Genomic DNA, 24,697 nt, shown 5'->3' on the forward strand with positions numbered 1-24,697 from the left:
CCTGGGCCAAGAGGTCCGCTCAACCTCTTCTGGTGAGGTTTGCTCTTATCTAGAATATTTATAGATGCATAAGAAAATTATATATTCACTAGTCTAAAGTTGAAAATCAGAAATTTTAAGCACACTGATATCCTGAATTGAATAAATAAAAATCAAGTAAGTATAATCAATCCCTGAACAAATATGTATGTACCTATTATAAAGGAAGAAGGAAATTAATGTTTCTAAATTCTATGTATAACTTGAACGTGTATTTAAAATACTGTTAGGTACCTCAAAAGTTGACATCCATGAATTAAAACAGCTGAAATTAAGACGCTCTATTAACAATTAACAAAGAAAAAGTTGTTTGTCTATAGCTAAAGTTTTCAGAATTAGAACGGAAGTGGCTACCTCTTAATAGGTAAGTAGAAGTACATTGGAAGATGTAGAAAATCAATTTTAAAGGTAAATGAAATAAAGGTAAATCTGGCATTATCGACTTTATAATAGTTACTTGCCGTCACCAAAAAGGTTTAATTTTTTTAAACACGCTGTGCATGCATAAATGATTTTGCTTTAAGGTTACAGAAAAATCCCATTGTCCTTTTATTCTTAAAATATGTAGATGCTAGATAAGAATAATCGCCTGCCTCGGCAAAGTGCGAACGGGGCCGAATTACTTAGGGGAACAGGAGAAAAGAAAATGAAGTGAAGTTAGCCCGTAACGGTGGAAGTTGCGAACAATAGTGCCAACGTCCTTGTCCTTGACTAGTGTCCACGTATTCTTTGACCCCCGTGAGACTGTAACACATGTTCCATTATGTGCTGCTGTAGGAAACGTCACCAATCGCATTTATTTCAAGAAAGCGGTCAATAACTAAACCTACAAAAACATCCGGCCGAAGTCGATTTTGAAATATTTGATTTATTTATGCGTGGAGTATCTCTGCAGTTACCAATATAATTAAGAAAATTCTATGTTCCATTAAAATAAATTTAAACATCGTTAAAAACTTTTCTGAATTTCCTCAATCGTAGTACCAACTAACATATTTGTTTTATGCGTTTCAAAGTTTGAAACTGCTAGAGTTGAAACCGCACCAAATAAGCTTTCAATCAAACTTATACAAAGATTTAAAGCAGGATTATAAATCTTCTGTATTAATCTAATCTAATTGTGTTCTACCGGTCACATAGTGATAACCCAATCGGTGGCGGAATTTGATGAAAATATCTTAATTTTATATTACCTTAAAACATTCATATACTCGTACCTACTTAGGGCCGGTTGCACCAACGCCAGTTAAAGTTAACTGTAGGTTAAAATGCTTCGTTACTTTAGTTACCACCTATTGTTGTAACAATTTTTCATCCATTTTAATCTGTAGTTAAATTTAACTCACGTTGGTGCAACCGGCCCTTAGCTCTTTATTAATGTCTTTCCACGGTAGCAAAATAATCTTTCGTAAATTAAATATGTATGTACATAATTGCAATGCGTTAATCTCCTCACTGTTTACAATAAAATATAATACTTTCTAGTCACTATTTAAGTAAGTTGTTTTTTTCTCGTAATTCGAGCATTTAATTCAAGCCAGCTCAGGATTTTGTTTAAATAATCGAAAGATTTTATTAATAAATATCTTGAAAATAAAAATTTATTTTTATTTAGTTTTTAAAACATTATTGTATAGATCGCGAACTTAAATTTACATATTATTTAGTATCATAGTAATGGTGATTCTGCTACATAAAATACGATTACTCCGACTCTCTTTATCTCTTGCGAAAACAAACCGAAATTGGTACAATTCACAGTCTTGAAAATTTTATGTAAAATTTTTTTTTGCCAACTGTAACAGTTATTGTTGCTCACCCTGTAGTACATTATCACTAAATTCTACGCAGAGAAAGTACCTTCAAGCAGTAAAATTTTTTGCCCTGAAATTATGCTCTATTCTAGTGCATTTTGTAGTGTTGGGTTACAAGTCTACAATTTAAAATCTTCCAATCTCTCGAAGTATACCATATGTTTCAAAAAATATCTGGTCAGAGCGGCCTTGTATCCGTTTATGGTGAGCGTACATTTCAAAAAAATGAATGAAAAAATGAAAATGAATGACCTAACTTGAATCATCAAACAACCATAAATGTCATTATTACGATACTTATCATGAACGAAGTGTCATAAAATAACGAAAAGGGGTATACATAGATAGATATATACGTATGTAGATACGAATATATAGGGTGTCTCAAAATTCGCGACTTCCGAATTAAGAGCGTGGTAGGGAAGGACCCAGTGAAGCTCGAAAAATATTTAGAAAAAAAATCGCTCTTCCTGAAGAAGATATAAGTACTTTAATTTTGTTCAATACATAGCAGCCTTCATGTCCACAGTGACAAGATATACTATTCTAGCTACGTTGCCGTTCCATTTTTAAGAAAAATAACAAAAAATTAAGATTTTTTGCTCCAAAGTAAAGCTATTCTTCAAAAAATGGTTTTACGTTGTTGTTTTCCACGATCATCTACAAATAACAATAAACACAGAACTTTTCAGCCTGTATTTGAAGAAAACGCAGTTCAAAGAGTGCACCTTCAGATCAATGTATCTTTGTGGGGGGAGTCCCGATTTTTTTTTAATTTCCAAATTTGGACTGAAGTGATCCCCTACAACGCTCTGAATTCGGAAATCGCGAATTTTGAGACAGCCTGTATGTGTTCCAGCGGTTTCAGCAAAATCGAAAATGGTTTTGGCTCGAGAACAGTTCCTATATAAATGCAAATTATACGGACTGTTCACAAGACTTTTGTCACTTATTTTCTTCTATACGTGACACATATAGCTGGTTATATGAACTGAGAAAAACCAACTACATATATTTAAACATGTTTTCAATTTTACAACAATAAAACAAGGTAAACCTTTGTTCATTACTAGTCGTAATCGCTTATTTAAGACATTGGGTCAAATTACGGTAAGAAATTTAATGTAATTTTATATGAATATTATAATTTATAACACAACAGTAAATACAAAACTGACAACTGATTTTCGAGTTGCACTCCCCTTTATACACAACTCATTTTATGCAACTTTGGTGTAGCAATCCGGAAGATAAATTACACAAAGTTCAATTAATGCTGTGTATTTATAGTTGACCACCCAACAAGCTTTTCCAGAGAGCGTTTTTAAAGTTGGTACGTACCTTTTATGTAAACAGGTAATAACTCGATTGACCTGTTGATTAAAGAAACTGTTAGTAGGTTTACTAATTTTGATAACAAGAAATTTCTGCAGACAGGGGTGTACGGTCGCGATCAATAAATTTTGGACACAAGTATCATCGTGCTGTCATACATTCTAAAACGACCTTTATGTATTAATAACCTTAATTTTGATTGTTGTGTCAACAATGAAAATATGAATGTCAGATTTACCGACAACATTCAAGAAGTTTTAAAAATCAGACAAATCGAATAGAACGAGGTTTTAATTAATAAAAAATAAATAAATAAAAACTGTAAACTTAATACATATTTTGTCATCGCTCATTTTGACAAATTGTAGATAAATTTGACAACAATATTTCATCATTCATGTGTGACAATTTCAACAAAGCGTGATTTAAAGTAATTTTTTTTATACTTATGACAGAAAAATGATGTCCAAAATTTAATGATGGCAACAGTACTATTGGGGACACGGAAAACTGGGCAGATGTGTCATTCAGTTGTCAAAATTTCTAAACCATACCTTAGCTACTCATAACCAAGTTGACAGTTTTTTGGAAAATATCAATTATAATGACGGTAAAGGTGCATTTACATTGACACTTTTTGAAATGACAATAACAGACTGCCCAGGATTCCATGTCCCTCATTGTACCTATTTTTGAATTAGGCATAATAATTTTTTAATAACTTTTTTCTATTCCTATACTTTAATTGATTTATCAGACATTTACTCTCTGTACTTTAATGATATTCATTAAGATACAGATATGCGGTCAGTATCAAATATTGCCATGAGCATCTGACAGATCTAAAATGTATCAATTTTTACAGTTCATAGTTACTGCTTACGCGGTCGCAGAAAAAATAGTATATGCACTAATTAGAATATCAACCAACTGACAAGATTTCCAAAGACAATTTTTTTATTCAATTTCAATGCTTACTTAAATATAACTGGTTTTTCAATCGTATCTTGTAACACATGCAATACAATACAATACAATACATATTTCATATTGTCCGGTAGATTACATTATCAATTTGAGTCCGGTAAGTGAATTATAACAGTATCAGAGCCGGAAAGTGTCGCTAAGCAACACCTACCGGACTGTTTTATTTTTATAAATCAAATCTGACATTGAAAAGTGAAAAAGTCAAAAAATATTCAATGTAAAAAACAATAGCAACGGCCGTTGCCACGGGAAAAAAGGTGGTGCGATTTTCACAATATAATGTGATTTTTTAATTTTTGAAATAAAATTGTGATAGAAAACAGACTTCTAGTATGAAATAAAATACATTACGATACACTAGTAGTACTTGTAACAGGTACTCGTTTAGACATTCTTGACGCGGCTCCTGACGTCGCCTCGTCCATAATGTCTAATTCGTACTGTTACAAGTAACCTACCGGGTTTATAACGTAAATAACTATTTCCTCGTACATACTTGTTTACTTGTCTTTAGTTTATACAGTATGAGTCAATTGTGGGTTATTTCTGAAATTGTCTTTGATGCAACCAAAAATACTAATTCCAGCATATTCACTAGATATCTGTAATTAAAAAAAAATAAAAATAAAACAGTAATCCACGATTGCTCTGAGAGTTGTTAACTTTGTCTAGTGACCAGCTGAATGAAAAAAACGTAGCATTTTATAGACACAGTATACAGGTGAAGGTTCCAAACACCCGCACACTCTGCCTAGATGGCTGGATGGTTTTACGAGAGGAGACATGCGAAAATATTGGACAAACAGCTTTGATGTGGGATCATTATCTTCTAATTTATGCAATGCACTTTTGATTTGACTCTAAGGCTTTGGTAAGTCTCATTTTTCTTTGCAAACAAGATGAGAGACCTCTCACTCTCACGTAGCTTATTCTCAGTTTCGGCTCTTTCCTGCTCAGTCAAGTCTACCTCATCCAAAATAATGCTAGACATCAAAATTTTAAAAACATCTGTATTTTGTGGGTGAGGCTAATCAGTTGTCGCGGAGTGTATGTGCGAAAACCGTAGTGATTAACCGTCGTTCCAAAATATCAAATCAGTTTGATTTCTGTCCGGTTTCCCGCCATCCGGTCGGGTAAACATGATGTGTATGGGCTAAAAGTCTAAAACCGTCGTGTTTTTTCAGTGGCGTCGGCTCGGTAGTTGATACTGTGTTCGTGCATGCATCGAAACAATACAATTTTGCTTTATAGCCAAAACCGCCGCCACTGCCAACAAATACATGCGGTTCATCACTGTAAACTGTTGAGAACTAAACTGTTGTGTGTGTGCATCGTCCGGCTTCGTTTATCGTTCCAACCGACTAACCCGTCGGTTAAAACGGTCGAAAAAGAACGGTGTCTATGGGGCCCTTGCCCTTTACGTATACGAAGCGAGTCCGCGGTACTGCGGTGCGGTACGCGGTAGTGCAATATGAAATCCTGGCATTCCTGGCGCCAACCGCAATTCTCGTAGAATCGTAGGGGAAAAGAACCGTTCTCAAGGTTTTCCTGAAATTGCCATTTTATGACAGTTCGTTCAAAACAATTATTCTAATAAACACATTTCCGCCTGAATTATTCAAGTTACGCCATACGTTTTTAATGCTTTTGTTTTTCAGAACCTACTTGACCAGAAATTTTTTGAAATATACGGTACAAACGTTAATGGTTTATTAGAGAATCAAAGGAATCACTTTGTTTGGAAACGCTGAAAATTTTCAGATTTGACGGGCAGTTTTGACGTACGACTAACCTAAAAAACAAGGTTTTATGTCATTCCAGGTTATGTTTGACTTTTATCGTTTAAGTTTTTTGAGTTTCAAATTTGTAATGTGATGATAAAATAGTGCCTAAACAACAAAGTAAAAATACTGTAAATGTGAGTAAAAATGAGCGTAAAATGAAACATCAAAGAAGTTGCTCGAAATGCCTGCCATCGTTTGCAATGCAAGCTTCAGTACGATGTAAAGCCGAAATTGAATCGAAATGCCTCTGTTTTCATGAATTTGATGAGCAGCGTTTTGAACGTATTGAGGAAGGTAGATACACCATCACATTTCCTCGATTAATTCGGACAAAACTTCGTTTAAAAATTGAAGATAACCGTCTACATTTAAACGGCTAGGTAAAACATAGGGCGTTACGAGGTAATTTTCAACAATCCCAACCCACACGTTAATTAAAATGACTGCTGGAAGTGACGCTCTTGAATTTCGTGAGGAATGCCTTCTACTAAAACTAAAATGCGATCTTCTCGTTGGTGGCCAAGATCACGCTCATTCATTTCGAAACGCCCGAAATCGCAAAGATGCTGTACAACTTTTACAAAGGTTCGTGCACTGGGAAGTATCCTTTGGGGGAGGCAACCTCTTTTACCGTAGATTTGGCGTACTAGCTCTGAAAGTCCGCGGGCTTGGCCATAAATCAAAACCATATCTGTTTTCTCCAGGTTGAAGGACTTTAAATTGAGGTTAAGATTGATGTTCTTGTCAAAGTGATTTCATTTTAAATTAAATGACAACAAAAAAAGCCTACTATGATTTTTTTAAACCATTTTTTCATTAAGTTCAATGGCTCCCAAACTTTTTTCGAAAAACTTTAGCCCCTTTTTCTCGAAAAATATCAACATTTGTATAAGGCATTATTGGCCCAATCGTTACCTTTCGTGGGGTTCTATCACAGGTTAAAATATCTGCACAACCTTCAAAGTCACTTGTACACATACTTCAAGTTCATTACCTACGACTTTTCTCATGGGAGGAGTATTTTTGACGATATTTAACAAAATAAGAGACCTAATAAGAGCTGTATCTCGGAAACTACTGGAGGCATAGAGCTCACTTAGGCCTAAAATTGTAGTGAATTTTAATCAAGTTTAAAAAAGGTAAGTTCAATTTTTTCTATGAGACTCATACCTTAGAAGATGTTGAACAAAAACTGAGATTCTTTTCAATTTCCTACAGTAGATACAAGGCTAACTTGATTTTTTTAATGGTATGGTGGTGAAATTTAATATTTTTGAAGAGTATTTTTTGTGAATTCAGTGATGTAATACATGCATATCTTATTCTAACGAAACATTTTAACCTACAGTTAACTTTAACTGGCGTTGGTGAATACGGGCTTAATAGGTCTATTACTGTATTCAAGTTGGAGTCGTTTATGGTTCTAAGAAAATTTTTATCAATATTTCAGTGTATTATTGTCATTTACACCAAAAAACTTCCAATATTAACGTTCAAACTCTACTTTTTACCATCTGTTGCAGATGTAGTTGCATCCGTTACCTTGAATTACCAATTAATACAAAATTCCCTAGAATTTGAAAATATACATAATTTTTTTATATAAAAATTAAAACTACTGTGCAAATTCGAAAAAATAACTTAAAAAAACTCGTTTTATTAAGGCATTGGCGCATTCATCCCATAGAAAACTCCCCTACGGCTCGTTTTCTACACCTGGGACTTGTGCGCCAAATCAACCCTTATAAATCTTGTTCTTTAATACACTATTTTCTATGTTGCACCTTTAACACAGTCATTATAACACTCAAACGGGTTTCAAAAAGAAGCACTTTTCGATACCGTTTCGGGAACATTTACATACTTAAATTTTTAATGTTGGCAGTGACTCACTGTGAGTAGTTGCTATGATCACTGCACTTCACGACACTTTAAATTCAAAACTTGCAATTGTTCGTCCAGTTATAATATACCAGTGTTACCAACCCTTTATATTTATAACGAGCTGACCAGCGTCCGTGAAGTTATTATCTCCGCTGAGGAGCGTCCGTGAAGTTATTATCTCCGCTGAGGGCGTCCGTGAAGTTATTATCCCCGCTGATGAGCGGCTGTAAAGTGAACTAATAAAATCATTTGAAATATCTACCTGGTTTCGTAACATGTCTTAAATAATTTGTTATGAAGGTTTGAAGAAAAAATTGTCTATGTTATTCGGAGCAAAAATGGTTTTATGTGCTTTGGCTATCAACGGTAGCACATAAAACTTCATTTTTGCTCCTCATAACATAATATACTATTATTTTTTCTATTACCCTAACAACGCTCATACTACCGAGATTTTAAAATGTAATTTATTTTTTTCTTCACTACTAGTCTTAGAAGGCGTCATTATTGAGTCTCGAACTGAACCCAGAAGCGGAATTTCTCTCCTCCTGGTTTTAACCCTCTACCACCCGGCGGCACGGCAGTTTTGCCGGGCCGGAGTACATACACTATCACGGATAATACTATCAAGTAATAGTGCAGTGCTTATCAACATAATTAACGGCGTCTTGCCTCCACATTTTGACTTTTTTGTGTTTTATGTTCTGTGTCAATGTTAGGGAATTTCCTCACGATATGACATGACTATAATAATATACCATTTTGAATTTCAACTACCAATGTGTTCTCTAAGTCCAAAATTATTAAATCTTTAAAAAGAGATTGTGGTACTATTCCCGTTGCTGAAATTATAAGTGGTAAATCGAAATTTTTTCTAAACACCAAAGATTTCTCATAGTAACGGTTAATAAATTTTCATTATTAACCACTGGTTAATAATGAACAGCCGTCACCTAGCAACGAAAGATTTTCGTTGATTTCATTGGTTAACGTACTATCCATTTACTAAACTCCCGCACTGTCAAAGTGTTTGCAAGTTGCCGCACTGTCGTTCAAAGACTAGTAATTTTTGCTTTAACTTTGGTGCAAAAATTAGAAATTTCAAATTTGAAGTTAAGTTTAATAAATTCGGTTTCTTTCATTTAAAATATTACTTACACGAAGTGGCTGCACAAGAAGTAGATATGAAATGTAAAAGAATACTGTTAACGGCCAGAGAGAAGCAGGGTATTGTTAATTATTGCTTGGAAAGAGGAGAATTAATTCCATTAATATAACCACACTTTTGTTGTTGACGTTCTTATAAACTAGATTTTGTGTACAGGCAACTGAAAAGGTATGGCACCATAGGTACACTCCAAAGAAAATTAAAAAATTTGACACTGACAGTGCGGGAGTTTAATAAACGGATAGTAGACAGGCGATTTTCAATTTCCATAGCAACCGTTGAAAAATGAGAACTCGGATCGTCGCATCGGACAAAATAATTTAATTAATAATCATTATTAGAAAGGGTTTTAACGTATCTAGTAGTGAAAAAAATTGTATGTAAACCACGGTGGAGAAGTCCCTTATAGCCTTCACGCCTTACATCCCTCGGCGCGCCACGCGATCTAATGGTACGTTTACATGTGACATTTGTATCCGGACATTTGTGTCCAGTTTCGGACACACAGTTTCAAGAACAGTTTACATTAGGTGAAATAAACGATAGAAATTACATGACATAAATGTCGGCAACAAGCGTATGACACTTGTCGATGTCCAAGATTGCAATAAATATCAAAGCCGTTTAGATCTAGACCAGCGATTTATGTAGCTACACATCTCGCTCCTTTCTCACTATACAGGGTGTTTGAAAATTGCTAGTACAAATAAAAACTGTGGCATCTAGAAGCCCTAAGAAATCCAAAAAACCAATTTTTAATTTTTTTAAACAAAAGGGATAAAGTAACCCTATCCCAGCATATTTTACGCCTCAGGCGGGGCAGTATTTTTTAAACCTTGGTAACCAAGCGTGATAATGAAGGACTATTCAACAATATGAAAAATAAATATTTTTTTGCAAGATTTTGGCAACTAACAATGGTACTAACAATTTTAACCCAATTTTTAGTAATTTTTATCTCGAAAACTAGAGGACTTTTATTAAAAATTTTTTTTGCCGATGACTTTAACTCACCATCACCAATTACCAGTATTTTTTTGTACTAGCAATTTTCAAACACCATGTACAAGGTGTTTCTGAAATACGTGTGTTAATTTTAACTGGTAATAGAACTCGTCAAAAGGAACAACTTTTCTATCTACCATTTTGCCGAAAAACGATGTTTAATTCCAAAAAAAAATTGGAGAGATTTTTCACTAAAATAGCCCTACGCCACTAAATACTGGAATGGCTAATTGAGATTAGCGCTAATATGAAAAAAACATCCATTTTTATCCAGAAAACGTGTTTTAACGCCGAAATCGAAATTCAAATAAGTCTACCCGTATAGCAAAAAGTCCACTTCGTAAGAATCTGGTTGTTTCACGTTTTTAGGTAGCTTAGTTTTGAAGATATGAACGGTTTTAGGAAAATCTTTCCTAGTTTTTTAAGCCATTACGCAACGTTTTTCGCCAAAATGGCAGAGAGAAAAGTTGTTCCTTTTGATGAGTTCTATTACTAGTTAAAATTAACGCACTTATTTCAGAAACAGCCTGTATACAGTTTTTACAATTTGTAAATTTGTAGTAGAGTGTGAACAGGCAGTCCTACTTAATCAGAAAACATTTTTATTGTATTTACATTGATATACATCCCATAGTACAGGTTTATTGTGGTACAAGTCAATTAGTTCGTCTATTTCTGTTTTTAGCCACTCTTTTTTCACTCATTTCAGATAAATAATATACAATAGCAAGAATGAAAATAAAAATCATTCACAAATTGCAGTGAAATGCACTTAGTACTTATTGCTCGGCAGTCGACACAAAAGTAGACCGCTAATCAACTTTAAAAACTTATCCCCGACATTCATGTGTCTGCAAAAAATACCCGTTTCCACCTATGCCTCTAGAAGTGTCGATAGATATTGCAGACACACGCCACAAATGTACCGGACAGAAATTCTACCCCGTTTACATTAAGCTATAGCTACTGTCCGACATAAATATCATACAATAAGTGTCAGATGTAAACCTAGCATAATCTTGGCGCTCTGGCTATAATCATGAACTTCTCCACCTTGGTGTATAATATACGTTTCTAACCCACCTCCACCCGGCGGCACGGCAATTTTGCCGGAGTACATACACTATTACGGATAATACTATCAAGTAATAGTGCAGTGCTTATCAACATAATTACCGGCGTCTCGCCTCCGCATTTTGACTTTTTTGTGTTTTATGTTCTGTGTCAATGTTAAGGAATTTCCTCACGATGTGACATGAGTATAATAATATACCTTTTTGAATTTCAACCACCAATGTGTTCTCTAAGTCCAAAATATTTAAATTTTTAAAAAGAGATTGGGGTACTATTCCTGTTGCTGAAATTATAAATGGTAAAATCGAATTTTTTTCTAAACACCAAAGATTTCTCATAGCAACGGAGAGTTCTAAATATTTATTAATTTTTGTATTATATGTCTGTGTTATATTGTGTGAATTTGGAACAGCTATATCTAAAAGATATGCTTGCTTTTGTTGTTTATTTAAAATAATAATGTCTGGTCTGTTATGCTGAATGTGAATGTCAGTTAAAACTGTCCGATCAAAATATAATTTGTAATTGTCATTTTCTAAACAACTTTCTGGTTTATAAATGTAATGTGGTTGTGTATCCTTTAATAAATTGAATTTAACTGCTAAATTCATGTGTATAATTTTTGCGAATATATCATGACGTTTTTTATATTCGCTTTGAGCCAAAACGGTGCAAGAAGAAATGATATGTTCAATGGTTTCCCCTTCAGTTCCGCAAATCCTACATTTATCAATGATCGATTGTAAACCGCATATGTGTTTTTTATAATTTCTTGTATTTATAACACGATCTTGTATTGCAAATATAAAACCCTCAGTCTCAGGATGAATATTTGATTTTTTAAGCCATGCATGAGAAGCTTGAATATTAATTTCTGGCTGTTCTAGCTCTTTAAAATATCTCCCATGTAAAGACTTTTGTTTTATATTTGCTATAGTGTCAGGTATATTTGGCTCAACAATATCTGAAATTATATTATCACTTAAATTTAAAGGTGTGTAGCCTTTATCCGCTGAAACCAAAGCATTAAAAAAAGTGTTATCACGAGCTCTATTAAGAAAATAATTTTTTAGTGAAGCAATTTGATTATGTTGTAGAATTTCTAGATTTGAAAAACCCCTGCCACCATTTTCGCGTGGTAAATTAAATCTTTCAATAGCAGATTTGGGGTGATGTTTACAAAATTTTGTAAAGAGAACTCTAGTTTGAATATTTATATTCTGTAAATTAGTTTTGGACCATTTTATAATACCAAAAGAATAGGTCAACAATGGAACAGCATATGTATTAACTGCTTTAATTAAATTATTACCGTTTAATTTTGATTTTAAAATAGATTTAATTCTTAAATAAAATTGTTTTTCTAAATTTTCTTTTATAATTGAATGTTGAATATGATTTGATTGATTAATACCTAAATATTTATAAAATTCTCCTTTATTTAAATTTTTAATGATTTCTCCTTCTTTAGTTATATATTCTAAATTTTCGTAATGACCGCGACATATTGATTGCGTTTTACACTTATCAATACCAAAACTCATGCTAATATCATTTGAGAAATTTTCAGTTATTGTTAATAAAGATAAAATGTGATTCTTTTTAGATGCATAAAGTTTTATGTCATCCATATAAAGAAGGTGATTTAATTTTGATAGTGTGGTATTATTATGTCTAATATTAAAACCGTATCCAGTGCTATTTAATAGATTTGTCAAAGGATTAATGGCTAGACAAAACCATAAAGGACTTAAAGAATCTCCTTGATAAATTCCCCGTTTAATTTGAATAGGCTCGGATTTTAATTTAGTATTGTTTATTGATAAATTTAAAGTAGTTCTCCATATACTATTTATATACTATTTATTACTACTATTTATTTAGTAATGAATAATTATTAAAAAAAAAACAAATTTTAATAATCAAATACAAATGCTATAGAAAAAGTAGAATATTATACAGGGCGATAAAATTTAATTATCTTTCGAGCGTAATTAGACTCGGCGCTAAAAACGCTCTCAAAGATAAAATACAATTTTATCGTTAAATAACAATACTTTTATTTCAGAAGTCTATTAATTTAGGTATAATATAACCAACCCTAAGGAAGCCGATTTTTGTTTTGTTATTTTTTGGTAATTTATTAAAACACATGAAAAAGAAGAGAATATTTTACAACTCTGGGAAAGTGATGGTTAGAAATATCAAATAACATAAAATATGTTTGATGTTTGCAGAAATGTAATATACAATAAAGAATTCCTTTTATCTGTTTGCAGTGAGACAAGTATCGTATGTTTCAAAAATGAAAAAATAGTTTGCTAACTTAAATTATCCAATGTCAAATGTCAATATTACAACAGTTATCACGACGAACTGTTACAAAATAAGAAATAGTGGTACGCACGTGTTTCAGCATTTGTAGGAAGATGAGAAATGATTTTTGAGAGCGGTTCTTGCATAAATAAGCCACCGTTACTAAATATTTGGGTAATTGTTCACTTTAACTACTTCTGGAATTTTCGCGTTTTTTCTGGACAGACAGCCTCAGGGCCTCCTCCTAGATCGTGTCGCGTCAAGGTCGCGCCAAGTCTTAGTATAACTAAAGGGTAAGGAAAATTTTCATTTGCACAAGGTTTGACTGGTGGGAAACGATGTAGGAGGACGTCCTGAGGCTGTCTAGCCAGAAAAAACGCGAAAATTCCAGAAGTAGTTAAAGTGAACAATTACCAATATTTGACCGTGTCGTCATTCCGCAGGTACTATCCAATTGCAGAACAAGTACGAGTACAAAAAAAATCGCGCCTTTATGTATCTCTATAGAAACGGTTGAAGTGTTTTTTTTTTGAAGTGAAACTTTTTGAAGTGAAACTTTTTATGGGAGGGTCGTGAATTTCTGATCGCCAACCTTTTTGTGTGACGAAAAGTGGTGGGGTTAAACACTCGGGTCGAGTGGAAGCAGTGTCTCGCACAATGGTTGCGCCAATATTTCCATCTCACTTAAATGTAAGTTAATCTGTTTGACACGATACAAACATCCCTTAAAATTGTGTATACTTCTGTCTTTGTCACACTCCGGCATTTATCGATAATGTCCTCTCATTAATTTGGAGGCTTAAAAATGAACAATGAGTTACGCATTTCGATATTGTTTAGTGTTATCGTTGTTTATAATTTATTTTCTTCATTAAAATATACAATTTTGTTGTGAATATGCTATTTAAAAGTGATTGATGAATCAAATGTAAGGTTATTTGAAATTTGGAGCATTTCTTACGATTTATTTATCAATAATTACACGAAATATTTAATAATTAAATTATCCCTATTAAAAAAAGCCTGTAAAAAAGCGAAATAACGAAATGTTCATCTAATATTTAACCCGTTCCACTATGGTGTGCATGGATGTCAGATGTCAAAATCAAAATATTTAGCGAATAACTGAAGTACGTCCGATGCCGTTGAGAAGGAAATGCATTGTAATCCTCCAGAATTGACGCAGATCGCAACAAACCTTATGCAGGATCTAATTCCATCAAATTCCCGAAAAGTGTATGACTTCTTACATAATGCTCCCGATGAAAAGTATCTGGCTACAAAGGTAAAATTTCTGAGTTTCCTAGAGGTAGAATTATAAATAATTTATAATTATTTATTATTATATGTAATATAATAATTAATAATTTATTTATTTATCTTTTAGATATAGCTGTTTCAAATTCACATAATATAACACAGACGTATAACACAAAAATTAATAAATATTTAGAGCTCTCCGTTGCTATGAGAAATCTTTGGTGTTTAGAAAAAAAATTCGATTTTACCACTCATAATTTCAGCAACGGGAATAGTACCGCAATCTCTTTTTAAAAATTTTAAAATTCTAGATTTAGGTAACACATTGGTAGTTGAAATTCAAAAGGTATATTATTATACTCAAGTCACATCGTAAGGAACAAAGTCAAAATGCGGAGGCGAGACGCCGGTAATTATGTTGAATAGCACTGCACTATTACTTGATAGTAATATCCGTAATAGTGTATGTACTCCGGCAAACTTGCCGTGCCGCCGATGGTGGAGGGTTCAGATTAATTAAATTATAACATACACTATTACGGATATTACTATCAAGTAATATTGCAGTGCTTATCAATTATTAATTAATAATAATTATTATTATTGTAGGTTATATTATTACTAGGTGTGACCGGGGCTTGTCGATGCGATGAAATCACCAATTTGACAATGGGAGATATCGGAAGATTTGGGCTCTACTATCTTACTAAAAGTTCAGGATACTAAAAATTACAAATCGCGATCATTCACTATTTTGGGAAAGTTTTAACTGGAAATTTGGACAAAGTATATCGGATAATTTAGATAGCGTTGTAGACTTTACCAATATTGTCGAAACTTTAAGTACCAATAATATTACAAGAGAAGCAAGAATTACTGGTGCCTTAAAATTTGAAAACTGCAAATTTAAAAATTGTAGTTTTAATGTAACTGCAGGAAAATTAATAGTTACTAGAGGTCGCCCAGCCCATTAAATTTTTAAGTTTGAACTTTATTGAGGTTTTTTTTTATCAAAGAGTATACCTCTACAATCATTGCATATAATTTTTTTGAATTTTGTTTTATTACGTCAGCTGCGAGCGTGTACAAATACGTCATTATGCATTAATTTTCGAGTTATTTGAAAATTACGAACGATAGGAAAAATGAGGTATAGCTTAGCTAAGCCATATTTAAAAAACAGTAACGGGTTTTTTGACATTTCCTTGTTTTTTTTTATTAATATACTGGTTTCGCCAAGGCTACAAAGTTAATTTGCCTATCTTTTTCAAATTACATATACATATGTATAAAATTTAAATAAAAAACAGAATGTGTCGTAAAGACGCACGATAGAAGTGAAACTTTTGTATTACAGGGAAACATTGTAATTATTCATCACTTTTAAATAGCATATTCACAACAAAATTGTATATTTTAATGAAGAAAATAAATTATAAATAACTATAACACTAAACAGTATCGAAATGCGTAACTCATTGTTCATTTTTAAGCCTCCAAATTAATGAGAGTACATTATCGATAAAAGCCGTGAGTGTGACAAAGACAGAAGTATACAGAATTTTAAGGAATGTTTGTATCGTGTCAAACAGATTAACTTACATTTAAGTGAGATGGAAATATTGGCGCAACCGTCGCACGACACTGCTCCCACTCGACCCGAGTGTTTACCCCCACCACTTTTCGTCACACAAAAAGGTTGCCGATCAGAATTTCAAGACCCTCCCATAAAAAGTTTCACTTCAAAAAATTAATACAAAAAATGAAATAAAGAATACGTGCTTCGTATTTTTTTATATATATTTTTTATAGAAACTGGGCGGTTAAAAAAATAAATGTTGTCCATTGAACTTAAAATGGTTTGAAAATTAATTTAATGAGTCAAAACTTCTGCGTAGACGATGTTTGCGACCTACAATTGACCATGTGTAAAAACTGGTTGCCTCAATAAAATTCCAATTTTTTTCGATTGTCATCGCAAATGCAGGTATAATTGGAAATTGAGTTCTTTGAAAGTTAAATGGTAAAATAGTACCGGAATATGTTACAGTTATACGTGGAATCAAAATTATCTTATTGCGTGCGGTTCCAGTTAAAAGTTCGCAATCAATAGCATTTCGATGGATAAACTTGATGCGCATTCTTGTTCCATTGACTAATGCTTCCTTTGTATTTAAGTTTCTGATCAGTAAAACGATGCAATTAACTTTCAATACTAACTTATGTAGCGGCAAACCACTAATAGTCAAAGAATTATGTATTTCACTCCGAAGATTTTTTTAAAATCTAAATAAACTCCCTCTTGGAGTGGATTTCACTGCGGGTGGATTAAGCATAGACGATAGCGTTTTTTAACTTTTTTTTTTTGTATTTTTGGTATGTAAGTGTATACTTGTGATACATTGTTCTTTTCAGAATAAAAATCTTTATCAGAATTGTTAAAAAAAATCGTGTTAGCATTTGAAAAAAAAATATTTTGACAGTTTAGCCTTGAAGTCCTTGGGGCTATATGTGAATTTATTAGGGCGTTTTGTAGACTATTCACAACCAATTAATTAATTTTAATTAATAATTAAAATCCTCCTTTATTTGGTTCAAAAATATTGAAAAAATGCTTTTGCAACTTGAGTCAACTATATGTACAGCTTGCCCATTGTAGCTTGAGCTGTGAGAGCCGGATGCGCAGTGGTCTAATACTAATTTTGTGGCATTTCTTTGTTGCTTCCAGGACCTCTTTATTCAACTTTGCGCATCCCTCACATCTCAAGCTACAATGGGCAAACTGTATGTACTGTCGCGAGCAAAAAAAACTGGTCGTCAAAATTATGTTTTGACGCAATGGAAAATGCTCCATTGTAAAACGATCGTAAATATCATAACCTATCATCATGTTGTATGACATTAACTGACAATGATTAATTCATTTTTTGACACTTTGTTGGCATGGGCATAATCAGGCAGGGATTTTTTTTTCATTTGTTACAATTTAACCAAATTTTGAAATGACATTGACGACCAGAATTTCTTGCTGGCGACAGTACTATTGCGGGCATAAAAAGTGGAACATCAACGTCATTGTCTTGACTTTTAATGTGAAATAACACTTATCTGATTCTAACCCTACTTTGAATTGATTGACGTTGTCATTAAGTATTGTAGGTTGTAGGGAATGATTGTAAGTAAGCACGTAGTGAATATTTATTTTTTGTTCGACACTGTCAGAATTTGAGAATTTTCTCGTGTGTGAACGGATTATGATAAATTTGACAACTTGTCAAAACGAAACGCTAATTTTAAATTTAAAGCCTTTAAGGGGCTCGTCGAACAAAAAAACGTTGTATTCAACTCGTTCTTGTGTAATTTGGGCTTTTTTTGGCACTCGTGGACCTTTAAAACTCTCGTTGCACTCGAGTTTTAAACTGATCCACTCATACCAAAAAAAGCCAAAATTACATCATTACTCGTTAAATAAATAACTATTAATGCAATTTCCGATCAAAATCTGCCTTTGTTAAAAGAAGAGGGCATTTGGAAAAGGAAAATTGAAGTACATATAAAATAAATTTTTAAACTGTCAGCTGGAATAGTGTAAAAAAAATGACAATAAAGCTTGAACTACATCGAATTTTTCAAAACTGACAGAAATTTGATGTCCCACTTTTTTTGCACGCAATAGTACATATGGATATATCTACGAAAATCTGCCACAACAAAATTGCAATAAACCAATAATAAAAATTGTATTTTATTGTGATTTATTGCTTTGAAAAATATGAAATAAAGATACTTGAAAGTCAATTACAAAGATATTAACACACGTACGTGGTAAATTGTAATTTTGTTTTAAAATATTACCGTGCTTAAAAAATGTGTTGACGAAAAGAACCATTTTATTCGAGCGAAAAATAAATACCGACAAAAGTTATAAAATATAAAAGACCTCCAATTACTCACGACCATCAGAGACATTCGAGCATATTGTGCGCGTTTTGCGGCAGTAAGTCAGGAAAGGGCGCGCATTATTAATTTGTCGGGACAGTACATGGCGAAATTTACTTGTTCCATTCAACATAGCGATGGCAACGACGGTTGGCAGGCGTGGAATATAATGCACCGTGTACATACAACATAACATCAAATGTCTGTGAATTTGAGATATAGGTGCCGTCGTGGACACCTACATGTGTCGAGACCATTATAATCATGATCAGTGGTTACCCCGTTGGAACATCGCCAGATATCTGGTAATGAAGCAGCTTAATAGGACCGATAGTATTCATGTGGTCACTCAGTATCGGCGCATTAAAATTTAAATCGGCAATTGCACGACCAATTTTGTTTTAGAAAAATACAATACTGTTACAGTAATTTATTTCATCCTGTGTCAAATTTCAATACTTTACGTCATCAGTTTGAATCCGGGAAAACGCAAAAAACGGCCGGACGCCGGTTAAGTGTTGCTATTGGAAACACAAAAGTAACAATCGTACAAATCGCAATAACAATTATTCAGGTTTAAGAAATGTTTTATTCAAAACTAGATCTAAATACAAATTAACCATTTAACTATTTCGGCCACAAAGAAGATGATGCACTTACTTTCTCAGACTAAAAACGTTAGTTCACAAATAAAATAATACAACCATTTAAACCAAATCTAAAAAATAGGCCAGCCAGCATAACCTCTTCCGTAGGTAATTTTCTTCACATTATTTTCTGATTTCCATTTACAAAAATGGCTGCATTGTTTTTGATACCTTTCACCAGACTTGCTATTCTTGCTAGGTATTAATTCAGCACAGGCTTCTGCAGATTTTCTTACAATTTCTGGAGGATTTGCTTTAGAAGTCATTTTGACGCACCAAATTATTTCAACAAAATAAACAATTGCCAAACAGCCGTTGCTAATCATGTTCCAAAAATGTGACTAGATTTGGAGCATTTGTTAAATTATTTTGAAATTAATTTCAGTGTTTCTTTCAAAGGAAATTTGAGGCAGGATGAAATAAAATACATAACGACATTCGTCCGTGAACTCTTTTTACAGTATTCGTTTCGAGTTTCAAGACTCGGCTCCTTCGTCGCCTCGTCCTTAAACGTCTCACTCATACTGTAAACTATGAGTTCCCGGACTTATAACGTTAATTACTATTACAAATCGGGATTTTTGAAAACACAACCAACAAAATAAGTATAGACTATAATGTAAGTATACGGGGTGATCAATAAGGACTGTTTAAGTTGGTAACACTGAATCGTATTTTAAATCGTATAACAGGAGTAACTTCCGGTTGTTGGTGGCTTGTCGGTGTTAATGCTATACCTATTTCAGATATTTGTCAAATAAACCAACAAAACATATTCAGTTACAGTGTTATAAATAAAAATTTTCTTAATTGTATTGCCAACTTAAACAGTCCTTCTTGATCACCCGGTAGAATTAGCACAGGAAAATATTTTCAATTATCATCTAAGTTTTCTATTGCAAGTGTGCCGCGTAAGTACCTACAACTGTACGTATAGTAAAAAAAAAGCTACATATACATATACAGGGTGTTATGGAAGTCCACGTAATAAATTTAATCACCTATAGGACTCTTTAAAATAAGCATTTCTTTCGTGTTCGTTTCCCGAGATACATAACGTGAAAAGTGGTATGTATATGTAGGTATAACTAAATACATACAGGATGTTTCTGAAATAAATACATTAATTTTAACTGGTAATAGAACTCTCTCTGCCATTTTGGCGAAAAACGTTGCGTAGTGGCTTAAAAAAAATAGGAAAGATTTTCCTAAAACTGTTCATATCTCCAAAACTAAGCTAAATGATTTAATTGAACATATTTTTTTGTTAATTTGCTTATTTTTTATTATTTTGACAAAAAGACATACTAAACTCAAAAGTTAAAGTAGAATCGAAATGTGAAGTCAAAATGGGGCCTTTCTATTAAAAAAAAAACAAAGATGGCATCGATTTCCGGTATTTCCGGAAGTGTCGCCATTTTAAAAATATTTCATTTGAACTTGGAGTAGTCGATTATAGTCAACTACCAATTTTCATATTAATATGATTTTGGGAAATCAAAAAGTTTCTAATGAACGGGTTACGTGAATCAGCCTGTAGGTATATGCGTACGGTGCGGTTTTCCTTGCATTACAACGACACAATGGAAATACTTCGAAATTTGTTGGAAATCTACATTTATTTTATTAGACTGTCTCGCAGAAGTGAAACTTTTACGTATTGAATGCCAATAACACTTCAAAGAAGTTTTATAAATCGTTTTACGTCCAGCAACTATTACTTTTAGAGCTTTCAAAGCAGAAGTTTTTTACTTTGAGCAATGCGCTGTCCGATATTGTATTCGCAAACGTTAACTTTTGAAAAATCCTTAAAACAAAACATTTTACAAAACACCAACCCGAAGTAGTAATAAATAAATTTTACGAAAAATAATTAATTTCCAATGGGTTTTTACATTAAGAATTTAATTAAATTTCATCATCGATTTCATTAATGTTATCGGAAACCGACTTATTGCGGAATCAGGCGATTCAAAATCAAAGAAATTCCTTTTTGAGAGGATTTCCCTTGCCATTCAACGTGGAAACGCTGCAAGCATTCGGGGCACTTTTCCAGATTCCGCATTAGTATCGGAAATTTTTGTATTATAAAACAAAAATGTTATGTACTTAAGTTGATTAATTATAATCTGGAATCGTAATTACTTTCGGATACTTTGCATTTTTTTTTTTTTGTAATTTGGATTCTGATTCTCGCTTTTAGATAAGTTTTTAACCTGTCGTTCCTGATTCGTCGGAGAATTATGGTCATTACGAATCGATGCCGCAAAAGAGGAAAACTACGATGTTATTTACATTTAATAAGTTGGAGTAAATTGCACAGAAAATGACTCCCTAATCAAACCCAAGATTTATGTAATATGGTTCTTGAAAATTCATTTATATGGAAGCTTATTCAAACGGAAATGGCTGAAATTTTTATTCATTGTTTTCTCTGCTGTTAAATTCCTATAGTTTACAATCAATTGCTGATTTTCCTACTGTTTTTATCTTATGCGAACAATATTTTCGACCTTATCGTGACATTTTTTTTATCACATGATAAGCTTTGTTTACCAAGATATCCGTAAGTATTAGGTATAAGTACAAGCTAACCGGTTGTTGGAAAATCGATGTAATTTTGTCGGAAATTTAGGAAAGTGGATTTTATATAGCCGAGGGCCAACCATGAAATTTGTCGTGGTATTATATGCGCTTATAATCCCCTTAGATATAAGGTAACCTCCCTTACATAATCGCCCTTTAAATCAAGGGTAGACTTGGTGGTATACCCCGTCTCGACGGGAGCGTTTTCCATGCTCCACGACTCGCTAATCACTCATATTAGGACTAACGAGCTCAGATCACTGGAATCCACGAAACTTCGGGCTCCATACAATTTACAAACACTCGTTTGTTTTCCTAAGATTTTTACCATACTGACCAAACGTCCGATTAGTACATTTCCCACCTTTAAACACCGATTCGAAACTGCTTTCATAAGAAGATTATTTATTGCTGTATATATATAGTTCGATATTTTGCTGTTTGTTGAGATTTCTCACATACTTAGCCTTTGATTTCCACCTAGAAACATTATGTATTTTACAGTGCGAGTTTAAAGTAAGAAATAAAATTCTAAGTTTATGTTGTTTATTTCTGACAAAATCCTGGAACCTGCAACTAGTCAATCGATGCAACAGGGATTAAATGTTATATTTTTTGAGAAGTTTTACCTGTATCTAGTAGTGAAACCATTTTTGAAATGGGTCGATTAAAACAGTAAAGGATGTCAGTACATTTCGATGTGATTGATTTTTGCGGAATATCAACTGAAATTTAAAGAATTTTATACCTTACACTCGCAGTGTATATGTATTTGCTTGGAAGCGAAATAAAGCAGCAGGCATATTTTGCATTCAATAATTAACAGTTACGTGAAAGCTCAAAAAAATTCTCGAATATAACCTTGTTAAACACCACGAAAATAATGTAATTTTATTAATGCTGCATGAAAACAGACAACGGTGAAAAGAACGAAATTCGGATTTCTCCTCTTTGTAAACAGTGTTCTCTCATCTTCGTTATATATATATATATAGGTCAGCATCACATGGATTTAGTCCATTGTAATTAAACGCTAAGTAAACATACTTCAGTCAGATTAAGAAGACCTCTTCTCGCATTTCAACAGGAATTATTCGACAACGCTGGTCACTAAATTAACTTAATTAACGACTCTGGTGTATACTGTTTCGCTTTGGAGAGTCGCGAAATTAACGACATTTAGCCTAGAGGCAACTCTTTAAAACCGACTTTTTTAAACGATCGACTGCATTGAAACGATTTGGTATGTAATCGCCGGTATAAAAGAGTTTGTTTATTTCTGCCACGCGAATCAGACAATTGTTAAGTTATAGGTCGCTCATGTGGTAGAGATTTATGTCTGCTATTTTTTAATAAAAACGAAATTTGAAACTGAAACCGGTTATTAACTTAGTTACCATTACTAAAGATAAGTTTCTAAAATCTTCCGTTTTATAATAATCACATTATAAATTTAAAAAAATTCTTCGAAAAACCATTTTTTCTACACCTATTGGATAATACTGTAATTTTTAAAGTGCTTTTCATTGGATAACAGAATTACCCACAGCCTGTGAATAATAATTTCAAAACTCACTGCAAATATCAGGTATACAGAGTAATAGTTTTAAAACGTCAGTTTCAGTTTGTCTAATAATGAAACTTATTTATCAGTTTCATTACATTGTCGTAGAAAAAGTATAGTATGTTATTCTATTCGCAGATAATGGCTATTATTCGGTCGGATGAATACGCCACTCGCCTGCGCCTCGTGACACGAAATCATCCTCACGAGTAATAGCCATCATTATCCGCTCGTTCAATAATATACATAGTATTATTTTCGTATGTAAGTGTTTTTACAGTTTATTGTCGCTTTACCATGTGTAATTGCTGCGTATTGTTAAAGAACGTACACAATTACAACTTAATTGGTATAAAAATGAAACGGAATAAATCTTTGATTTGAAAAAAAAGTGTAGGTACGTTACTTTAAATATACATAATGTACAATTAATTAATGTACCTATTTAATCTAAATACCTACATATATGCAAAACATTTCGAACTCATTGTATTGTTGGTCTTTTGTGTTTTTCACTAAACAACTGAATTCTTAATGTTATTACCTTAAATTAGCAATTTCTCCCTGGAACGTTTGCAAGTTTATCTTATAAAGATAACACTTATCAGAGTTGTGTATCGTCGTTTCTAACATTGCACAGGCAGTTGGTGCGATAAACCAAAGACGACAGGACATGTCGGTAAAAATCTTGGTCATATCACTAACATGTGAGTAGGTTATTTTTATTAATATTATTCCTATTTAGTTCAAGTAACCGTCAAAGTTCCGTAACAAGTTGAACAATCGTAGTCACAGGTTATTTATCTATACCTGTATGGATATTTTGTTTAATAGTTGTCGCAAGATTTCGAATAACGTAGTAACTAGAGATCATTTTCTTTATTATATTTTTATTAAGGATAATTGTAATAACGAAAGATTTGCTGAATGTTTGTTAAACTAGTGTTTGTATACATAAGTACATACAACAAAAAGGACAGGTGTTAATTGATTTATGAGTTGAATCTAGTCGCTATTGAATCTTATGGCAAAAACGTCAAAATACGAAAAGGTTGTCTACTTTCCACCTGGTTGTTAGGATACGATTGAAACAACAGAGATTTGTAAAAGAACGTCTTAAACTGTGCAAATGGGAGCAAATGTGAAACAATTATAATTACAATATAAAATGCACATCATTGGCATTGTGCCAAAATACGTAAAGTTCACTGTAAATGAGGTATCATTAGAAACTGAATCACGCTAGAATAATGTTTTGTACCGTACGGATTGCCTCTAATACTCTGTGAATAACC

General features: G+C 32.9%; 1 protein-coding gene across 5 annotated transcripts in view; it reads left to right on the forward strand.

Annotated features, from left to right (window-relative positions):
* Rcd2 (Reduction in Cnn dots 2) overlaps window positions 1-24,697 on the forward strand; it is a 176,926-nt gene that overhangs the window by 63,489 nt on the left and 88,740 nt on the right. Inside the window, exon 1 of one of the 5 annotated variants that reach the window (XM_069062232.1) lies at window positions 23,993-24,109. The exons of 3 other annotated variants lie outside the window; for them this stretch is intronic. In XM_069062232.1, the coding sequence (XP_068918333.1) occupies window positions 24,076-24,109 (34 nt within the window). In that variant the 5' untranslated portion in view covers window positions 23,993-24,075. Of the gene's footprint in view, window positions 1-23,992; window positions 24,110-24,697 lie in introns of those variants that run through there. One more of the 5 variants, XM_069062233.1, reaches the window with a different exon arrangement.

The sequence above is a fragment of the Tenebrio molitor genome, chromosome 1, assembly GCF_963966145.1.
Source record: "Tenebrio molitor chromosome 1, icTenMoli1.1, whole genome shotgun sequence".
Lineage (NCBI taxonomy): Eukaryota > Metazoa > Arthropoda > Insecta > Coleoptera > Tenebrionidae > Tenebrio > Tenebrio molitor.